This window comes from Monoraphidium neglectum, assembly GCF_000611645.1.
Source record: "Monoraphidium neglectum strain SAG 48.87 unplaced genomic scaffold scaffold02416, whole genome shotgun sequence".
Lineage (NCBI taxonomy): Eukaryota > Viridiplantae > Chlorophyta > Chlorophyceae > Sphaeropleales > Selenastraceae > Monoraphidium > Monoraphidium neglectum.
This window is the reverse complement of record NW_014011212.1, coordinates 1-9,305: the sequence shown is the minus strand read 5'-3', so window position 1 is coordinate 9,305 and position 9,305 is coordinate 1. Positions and strand designations below refer to the sequence as shown.

General features: G+C 64.6%; 2 protein-coding genes across 2 annotated transcripts; both read right to left on the bottom strand.

Moving 5' to 3' along the window:
• Positions 1–37: 37 nt before the first annotated feature.
• Positions 38–3,404, bottom strand: MNEG_10680 (Heterogeneous nuclear ribonucleoprotein Q; the record flags this gene model as incomplete). Its single annotated transcript, XM_014040849.1, has 9 exons — positions 38–41; positions 463–589; positions 1,017–1,116; positions 1,691–1,781; positions 2,037–2,098; positions 2,356–2,430; positions 2,695–2,991; positions 3,170–3,250; positions 3,375–3,404. 9 exons carry the CDS (start codon positions 3,402–3,404, stop codon positions 38–40), a joined length of 867 nt encoding a protein of 288 aa, XP_013896303.1.
• Positions 3,405–4,306: 902 nt separating this feature from the next.
• MNEG_10679 (programmed cell death 6-interacting protein) lies at positions 4,307–8,954 on the bottom strand (the record flags this gene model as incomplete). Its single annotated transcript, XM_014040848.1, has 13 exons — positions 4,307–4,558; positions 4,739–5,089; positions 5,268–5,456; positions 5,893–5,947; positions 6,189–6,277; positions 6,550–6,665; positions 6,893–6,967; positions 7,166–7,256; positions 7,500–7,629; positions 7,876–7,987; positions 8,266–8,335; positions 8,609–8,731; positions 8,889–8,954. 13 exons carry the CDS (start codon positions 8,952–8,954, stop codon positions 4,307–4,309), a joined length of 1,719 nt encoding a protein of 572 aa, XP_013896302.1.
• Between the last annotated feature and the right edge of the window lie 351 nt (positions 8,955–9,305).

The window sequence follows — 9,305 nt, the reverse complement described above, 5'->3', positions numbered from 1 at the left end:
GATGCGGGCTGCGCGCGTGGGTGGGTGGGGCTGCCAATCAGCTGCAAGCGCCTAGGCAAGCACAAGCCGAATCCAGAGCCGGCCGCGTCCGCCCGCAGGCGCTGGCCCGGGCCAGGCAGTGTGCGCGCGCGCACCTTCTTGACCTCTGCCCAGGAGACGTTGACCGGCCGCATGCCGACGCTGCGCAGGGGGTGGGCGGAGGGGGATGGCCAACCGAATCAAGCAATGAGGGATCGCAGGCGGCCGACGCAGAAGCGCTGTCCCCGAGTACACACCACTTGCCAACTCAGACCACGGCAGGCATGCCCAGGCCTTGACATGTCCCAGGCAAACGCCCCATTGTCCTGCACGCCCCGTTCTGATGCCACGTCGTTCGTAGAAAAATGCGCGCGAGCGTCGTCCGGCGCGAGAGGACACCCAATAATGAAGCAGCCGCCGCTGCAACAAACCAAGCAGGCGCACCTAAACCCCGCCTCCAGCCGCCGCCGTGCCTTCTCGGCAGCTGCGTGGTTGTAGAACGTGAGGAAGCCGAAGCCGCGGTTCTGGTCGGGGTGCTCCCTGTCAGACACCAGGTCAACCTCCTCCAGGCCTGTGGGGTGTGGGACGTTTGGGGGCCAGGGTTGTGCGTGTTCAGTCTTTAGGGATTGAGGGCATATTCAACGCTCAAGTGGGCAAGGGTCGCTTCGAGTGCAGGTGCTGAGACCGGGGGCCCGGGGCTGACGGGTCGAGGTCTGGGCGGCCGCGAGCGGAGAGCCGCGGCTGCCGACCCCGGCCCCGGTCCTCGCCCCTCCCGCGCATGCAACGCCACGCGTCCTGTGGCGGGGACTGTCAAAGCAGCGGGACTGTCAAAGCGGCGACGAGCCCAGCTGCTGGTGGGCCGACCGCCAACCTGAACACTGGTAGGCTACGCAGCCCGACCCACTGACCAACTAACCAGCGGCCCGCTGACAACCAACCAAGTAGCGACCTGACTAACCTCTGGTCGTTTCACACCCGCAGGCGGGGCCCCGCCTCACCCGCGACCTCCTTGGCAAGAGTCTCCTTGAGCGCGGCGGGTGTGATGGTGCGCGGGATGTTGCCGATAAAAAGGCGGTTGTTGGTCACGCTTATGGACGCCTGGGGTTGGGTGTGGAGGGGTGTTGGTGGGGGAGCGGGGTTTGGGTTGTAGTGTTGGAGGGGGCGTGAAAGGGGTGTGTGGATGAGAATGAATCAAGAGGGAGGCTGGATAAAATGGGGACATGCGCGCGGGGGTGAGCGGCAGGTGCGGAGGGTAGTGTGCGAGGCCGGGTGTAAAGGGTTCACCACACGCGGGCGCAAGGGCGAGATGTTGCAGTCAAAGGGAGGGACGAATCTCCTAGGAAGTCGAGGCCGCTGGCGAACGAGGCGCCGGGGAGGTGTGGCGTGTCCACCTCAGCAATGACGCGCCGCACAGGGCATGGGCGGGCGTGCAGCAACACACAAGCCTACACGGCACACCCTGGAACATACACAGGCATGACCACGTGCACGCGTGCAATCACACTCACAGACATGTGTTGGATATCACACACACCTGGGCCTCCTCCCAACCTACGCACACGTGTAGGCCCCTGCAGACAGAAAAATGTGCACCACATACACTAACAGTCGAACACACACACACATACACACACACACACACACGAGTGCGGGCGCACTCGCACAAACGCACCCTGACAACCCGCTCCAGCAGCAGCCTGCCATTCAGCTTCTCAACAGCTGCCGCCGCGTCCTCTTTCGTAAAGTACACGGCAAACGCAAAGCTGAGGGGCACGGGAGGGTGTAAAAAGTGGAGGAGGACGCATGAGATTGCAATCGGTGGTCCAGTGTGCACAGAGCGTGCGATGTGATGGCATATGGCAGCAGCAATTTGTCAGCATGTCACGCCAGGCTCTCCGTGGGTGGAAGTGCGGGCGCAAGCGTGCTCAGGCGCGGCCGTGACTGGAGCGCACGCGGCCGATTGCGCTTGGAACGCGTGGACATGCGCAAGGGAACCAACGGTCCGGCGGGCGCCTCACCCCTTGTTGTGCGACGCGCGGGGCGCGTCCGGGCCCGGCCTGGGGATGCGAACAGAGTGGGTCTGCGGCGGCAGCGGCGCGGCGGCAGCAGGCCGGCAAAGTTGAGTGAGCGCCGACGCCAGGGCGGCCGGCAGGCCCGGGCCCGGCCACCAGACGGGCGCCGGCCCCCGCCGGCGCAGCGTGACGACTGCGCGGCGCGCAGCTGCCTGGCGGCTGCGGGGAGCGGCGCCTGCGCCGGGCGGCGCGGGGCGGGAGGTGCCTGGCCCTCGGATACTGCAGGGTGGGCCCGGCGCGCTGACGAGGAGTGGGGGCCGCCCACCTTGAGGCCGGCCGAGGCGACGAACTCTCTGACCTTCTCCTCTGACGCCTCGTGGGGCAGGCTCGCCACAAACACCTGGGAGGGCGGGCGCACGGCCGGGGCCAGGGCCGGGGACGTGGCGCGGGGCCGCGGGCGGGGTCGGTCAGCGGCGGCGTGGGACGGCACGCGCGGGCGGCGGGCGCGCGGCGTGTTGTTCTGGGCAGAAGGTTGCCCGTTGCAGAAGAGGCGGTGCGTGCGCGCGGGGTGGGGCGCCGTGCGCTGCATCCCAACAACTGCCCGTCGGCTGCGCCTGAATGCATGTCGTGTTGCTCGGGGCTCCCAGGTACGAGCGGCCCCCACCTCAGTGCCGTGGGGCGGCAGCTTCAAAGGGTCGCGCTCCTCCAGCGCGCCATCCCTGGCGCCAGCACCGCCCCCGCTGCTGCCGCCGCCGCCGCTGCGCCCGTCCTTGCCCTGGTCGGCCGCACCGCCATCGGCAGCGCCGTTGCCGCCGCCGCCGCCCTCGTGGGCGCCGCCGCCGTCCTCCGCAGCGGGCTCGCCAGCGTTGCCGGCACCGTCTTCGCCGTCCGCGGGCGCGGGGGTAGCCGCGCGCTCCTCCTCTTCCTCCATTGCCGCGGCGCCGCCAGGGCCGTCTGCCGCCTGCAGGGGCACGGCAGCAAGCAGGCGACGCTCGCGTTGGCGCGTGGCCGCAGCGAGCGGAGGCGAGGCGGCCTCGGGCGTTAGAGATCAGGGAACGATTTTAACAGCAACATAAGGGGCGCAGTGCGCTCAGAGTGGACGCAGACAAGCCATAAGGAAGAGGCCCCGGGTTGCGCACGTCTGCATCTCCCTCAGCGTCGTCCCCAGCTTGCTGGTCCTCAGAGAAAGGCTCCTCCGCGTCGCCGTCCCCATAGTCGATCTGCGGGTGGCAGCGCAGGTGCCAGACTCGTCATAGGCTGGACCGGAACACGGCGCCGAGCTGGCGGCGTGAGCGAGCGTCGAGGCCACCGGCGGCGCGCGCCTACTGCCGACTACGCGCGCACCGCGTCCTCCTCCCGGGCTTGCTCCGCCATGATTGATGTGATCCTGTTTTCCGTGGGCAGTACTATGCGCCACGAAGGGGTCTGAGGTGTGGTGCAAAGAAGCGGGCCCAGAGATCAGCAGGCGGCAGCGATCAGGGGTCAGCAGCTGAGTGTACAAGAAATGTTGTTGTGGCAGCTTCCGGAGCTACTATCGAGCCAGGTGGGAAGGGAGACTGAGCCCGCAGATCATGCTGCTGGCTCGGCGAGATAGGAGCTCACATGCTTGCAACTTCGCGTTGTGAAGACGACCAGGGACTGATCAGCGTACCACGACATAGAGGACCGGGCATGCCCTAGATATTGCCGACGGCCCAGCAAAGTGATGGTCAGCTTTCTGCGTGCAACCTCTGGTGCTGTCACACAAGCATTGCGACGAGGTAGCACCGCCACACCGGGCACAGTACATATCCACGTGTGCTGTGTTTGCAGGTACACACATGCAGAGTGTGACGCATGGCGTGATGCTGCGGATTCTGTTGACCACGGTTTGAACGCGGCAAGCCCAGCGCCCCACCATCAATCGGTCATAGCAACCGCGCACAGCGCACACACCTACAAATCAGAGACTTCACAGGTGCAAGAATTCCAGGGTGAGCATGTCCACATGAGTGTGCTGCCTTCGCGTGGTGCTCAAGCCCACTCCTCGCAACAATTGTGCTGACCACGAGCTGCTTTGCTGGGTTACCATGAAGCCATATGCAGTCAACCATGATGCCAGAAGCACTGATCAGGCAACCCCTGCCTCATCACACCTCAAGCTCCATGGTGTGGTGTGGGCTGCCTGCCAGCATGCTTAATCGAGAAAACACGTGTCAAAAAATGAGTAGCCGCACGCGGGACAGATAGTGATGTGCCAGACTGCATGCAGAGCACTGCGGGCAAGCCCTGTGGGATCACTGGGGCGGGGGCGGACCGTACTGCTGGTGCTGAGGGTGCTGGCTGGCCGGATACGAGTACTGCGGCTGCTGCTGCGGGTACGGCGTCCATTGCTGCTGCGGCGGCGGCTGCTGCGGTGGCGGCTGCTGGTACGCGTAAGGGTTGTGCGCCGGCGGCGGCTGCCCATAGCCGCCGGGCTGCGGCGGCGGCGGCGCGTAGGGCTGCTGCGAGGGCTGCGACGAGTATGCGCCGTGGTACGGCTGCTGCACCTGCAAAGCGGCAGTACAGGGTTCGTTTGGCAAGGATAGGAGCACACAATCTTGCAGGCGACTGGCCCTTGATTTTGCAAACCTCCCAGAAGCATTGCTTTCAGGCAGAAAGGCGCCTTAGGACGACGCGCTGGCAATGGAAAGGCGCCCCTGCAGGGAAACATCAGGGGCCCCGCGCACCTGTGGCGCGTACGAGTGCGAGTAGGCAGGAGGCTGCGGAGGCTGTTGCGCCGGCGGCGCATACTGCTGCTGCTGCTGCTGCTGCTGCTGCTGCTGCTGCTGCTGCTGCTGCTGCTGCTGCTGGGGATAGTAGTGCTGGTGCGGGGGCGGCGCAGCGTAGGCCGACTGGGGCTGCTGAGGCTGCTGCTGCGGCGGCGGCGCTTGGTGGTACGCGGCCGCCGGCGCCGGCTGCTGCTGCGGCGGCGGCGCGCCGGCGTAGTACTGCTGGGGGTGGTGCGGCGGCGGAGCGTGCTGGCCGTACGCGCCCGGCGGCGGCGGCGGGTGCGCAGGGTAGGCCGGCTGCTGCGGCTGCTGCGTTCGACAGAGAGCCAGGAGGGTGAGCGGAGCGGTGAGAGAATCCGCGACGCCATGGCGAGACGCAGCCAGAGGGGCGCGAAACAGGGCCACATGCCACTGCAGACGTGCAGCCTATAGCATGCAGGACAGACGCAGAGTGCCTCCCGCTAAAACCCCCACGAAAGCAGCGGACCTGCGGCGGGTTGACCGACAGGTACGCCATCGCCTGCGCCGCCTTGGCCTCGCGCTCCTCCCGCGCCCGCCTCTCCGCCGCGTCGCGCTCCTCCCTGCCGCGCCGCTCCAGCTCCTGGCGCAGGTCGTCCCTCTGCAGGGAGCGGGTGTAGGCAAAGTCGGTGCACTGCTGCTGGTGCGCCTTGACGGCCTGCGCGAGTGGTAAGAGGGGGGAGCGGCGGCACGACGAACATCAGCGGGAGTTCGCGCGTTTGAGCGAGGGGTGCTGCAGTGGAGCGGCTCGCAGCGGCGAGGGAGCGTGGCACCAGCCAAGGGTTAAGATCGCATCAGGCAGCGGGGGCGCGCGGGGTCGGCGCCTCGCGCGCGTTGTGAAGAGAGATGCGATGCGCGGGCGCAGGGATGGCCCGCGGTGTGGGCTGCAGACCGTGGCAATGCCCCCGCTGGCAGCTGCACAGCTGCCACGTGAAAGGGCTCAGGGCCGCGGCCAGGCGATTCCATATCCAGTACAGGCATCAGCCAGCCTCGGCGCGCAGATCAGCACAGGTCAAATGTGAATAGCCGAAACCCTTCTCAACCGTCCTGATGGAATTCACTGAGCCCTGAACCCTGGTGCTGGGGCCGCCCACCTCCTGCAGGCTCATGTAGAACCTGAGACCCTCAGTCAGGTGGTCAAGCACCTCCCTGGGTTCATATGATGGATGCAGGTGTGTAAGGATGAGGTCATGCAACGATTGGAATGCATGAAGGTTTGGGGAGCCGCGGGGCAGCACACCCCCGGGCGTTGGAGCAACCAAAACAAGAAATTTGCCCTCATACATGGACGTGTAGATCCTGGTCGTAGGAGGCAAAGGAGGTCAGGAGGAGGGCGGCGCCAGTGCCAAGGCTGTATTTCATGTTGGCAAGTTGTCGAAGAACGCCCCACCTGTACGCCTTGAGGCTCCCTCGCACGCCGCTCGCCGCCGCCTCGCACGCCGCACGCCACGCCTGCACCTCGAACACCGTCCGGAACGCCTGGGGGCGGATGCCAGGTTGTGGGTGGGCGAGCGCAGGGTTTCGGTTTGGGGTCTCAGGATCAATATTGCCTGTCAATTTGAAGCAAAGCACTGCAGACAGAGCCCACGCTGCCACAATATCGAGTCAGCGGCAATGCAACGTGTCGCGTGCACCGCCTTGCACGCACATGGACATGAGCTACAGGGGCAACGGCCCTTCCCAGATTACACACAAACACATTCGACACAGTCAAGAAACACACAAATCCGCACGACCATATGGTCAAACACCTGCGCGTGCCGCAAGAGTGCGGATACCGCCTCGTCGTTGCGCGTCGCGCTGCGGGCCGCGTCCTCCCTGAGCACATTGTACTTTGCGATCTCGCGCTCAAAGAGGGCGTCATAGGCTGTGTGTGTATTGGGGGGGGGGGTGAAAGAGCGTTGCAAGTCAGAGAGGGTGCGCATACGTGCATACTTGAAGCGCGCGCATGGGCGTGCATGTATATGCCTGTACACACTCGCGTGTGTCCCTTCATATAACGCGTGTCCTTGTGCAAAAAATCAATGTGAGTCGCAAAGGAGTGCAAAACAGCCCCAAGAAGCTGTCGGCAGTCATGCGTACTGTCGTTCCGACCTGAGGATGGTGATGCCATGAGCTTTGGTAGGATGTTGTCTTTTGCCTTGAGCTCCTTCAGGGCCTCCTCAATGCCTGGGTGGCGGTTGGGTTGTGTGTGTGTGTGTGTGTGTGTGTGTGTGTGTGTGTGTGTGTGTGTGCGTGTGCGGGGCTTGAGGTGGATGTGCACCCTATGCATCAGGGGGATGGCAGGGTCAAGGGGAACGCACACGTGGGCAACAGGCAGGAGCGTGCTCCCCCACGCACACCCATCCCCTGCCCCGGGCCGCGCACCCGCCCTCTCGCTGCTGAGGGTGTTGAGGGCCTCGAGGCCGCGGCGTAGGCTGGCCGCCACCACCACGGGGTCCTCCGGTCCCAGAGGCATCTGCAGAGGATGTGCGATTGCGATTGGCCAATCATCAGCAAAACTTGACAAGCAGTTTGTGTCAATTTAACAATGCTTTAAATCACAGTGTGACATATGACGCTGGGGGCCGACAGGTCAATGGAAGGAGCGAGAGAGGCAGAGAGCAGCATGCTGAGCAGAGTTCATCCTCGGGCAGAAATCCTGTGGCCAACACACGCGGGTGGCAGGAACAGACCCAAGCGGTTTGCGGACGGCACCCACCAGCGGCGCCTGCAGCCGCGGCATCTGCGCGGCCGCGGCGGCGGGCGTGAGCGCGTCGAAGGCCGCCTCGCTGTCCGCCAGCCTCTGGATGACCTTGGCATCGGAGTCGCCCGCCTGGGCCAGGGTCGACCTGCAAAAAGTGGATATTCACAGGGAATACGAAGGGGCAGTGGGAATCTGTGTGCGCACGTGTGCATAACAATGTACCACACAGCTGCAAGTTGACAGTGACGTCAGCGCCGCCCAGGTGCTGAGCTGCCAGATACAAAGGTGAAGCACACACCCCACCATGAGGTTCACAACAACACAGAGTCATACGACACACACACACACACACACACACTCAGCCCCCGCAGCCCCCGCACTCCAAAGCTACCTGTAGCTGTGCAGCTTCTCCCACAGGTGCTTGGCCAGGGTGGCGCTCTGAGGCGCCTTCCAGCGGTCGCCAAACTCGGCGCGCGCAGCAGCGTCCGCAGTCGACTCCTCATCTGTTGAGATGTGGGTGACCGGTTGTCGGCGGGTTGGTTGTCGGTCGGTTGCCAGTTGCTTGCTGCTTGTTGGTCGGGTGACTCAGTGTGGTGGGCACGAAGGGGCAGACGCGCAGAACTCAAACAGCAACAGACTGCCGGCGCGACTTCATAGAGCCTTTTTTTGTGAAAGAACGGCACAATCAGGCGGAAGGACTACCCACGCGTCCCTTGCGCCTGTGCCTGCCCTCGCGCCCCCCCTCGCCCGCACGGTGCCACCCCCCGCAGTCGCCTCTCACCCAGCGCCGTCTGGCAGGCCGCCAGGTCAGCCTCCGCCACGCGCCTCAGGTCCCCGATTTCCGACAGGATCTGGGGCGCAGAGAGGTGATGAGGACGGTCGCACGTGCGATATGTATTATGCCTGTGTGACCGGCGGGTTCCTTGGTGTCCATACCCTGTTCAGGCCCCAGAGAAAGTGCTGAACGGCCTGCAGGGCAACCCATGCATAGCCAGGCGCGCAATGGCGCCCCTAGCTCGTCGCCGCTGCGGCAGGTGGCGTGCCCCTCCAATGCAACACGCAGCACTCCCTGAACCCAAGGGCGTAAACTGTGGCGCGAGCGAAGCCCCGCGAGCAAAGCCCACCCCGCGGAGGTGCGTCGCGCCGCCGATGGCCGCCACATCAGCGAGCTCTCGCGCCAGCGCTTCCGGCAGCGCTGCAGCTGGGGAGGACCCGTCCAGAGCCTCCAGCAGCTCTGGCAGCTCTGCCTGTCGGTTGAAAATTCGAATTTTTTGTACTGTGTGAGGTCTGAGAACTTGGGATTGCAGGGTGATATGCTGATACTTTAGGCAGGTGTGTAGTGTAGCTTTGCACGTGCAGATTAAGTTGTGGGTAGAGGTGCGTGCGTGTCTGGGTGGTTGGCACGTGGGCTGTTGCTGCTGTTTGTGTTGTGGGGAAAAAGCCGCGATGGGCGCGCAGCAGCTCCGGCATGCAGAAAAACAGCCACATGTGCAGCTTGCTCAGTTCTTCACATGTGGCTGTATACTGCATGTGCGCGCAAGGGGAGTCCCGTAGTGACACATGGACTACACGGGTCGCCCAACTTGTGCTGAGCGCGGCGCCTAGGATGACCGGCCTGGGATAACCGGCAACAGACGGGTGTCCCTGCAGCACGTCAGGAGCACAAGCCTGGCGCAGTTCCAAAAACCATAAAACCCGATTCCCGACTGAGCGCCCCATACGAAAGACAAGCGCAAAATTGTTGCCACAGCGCGATGCGGGCCGCTCTGTCTGTGCCTTCCCCCCCCCTTCACACCGCCCACCTGCCGCAGCGCAATGCGG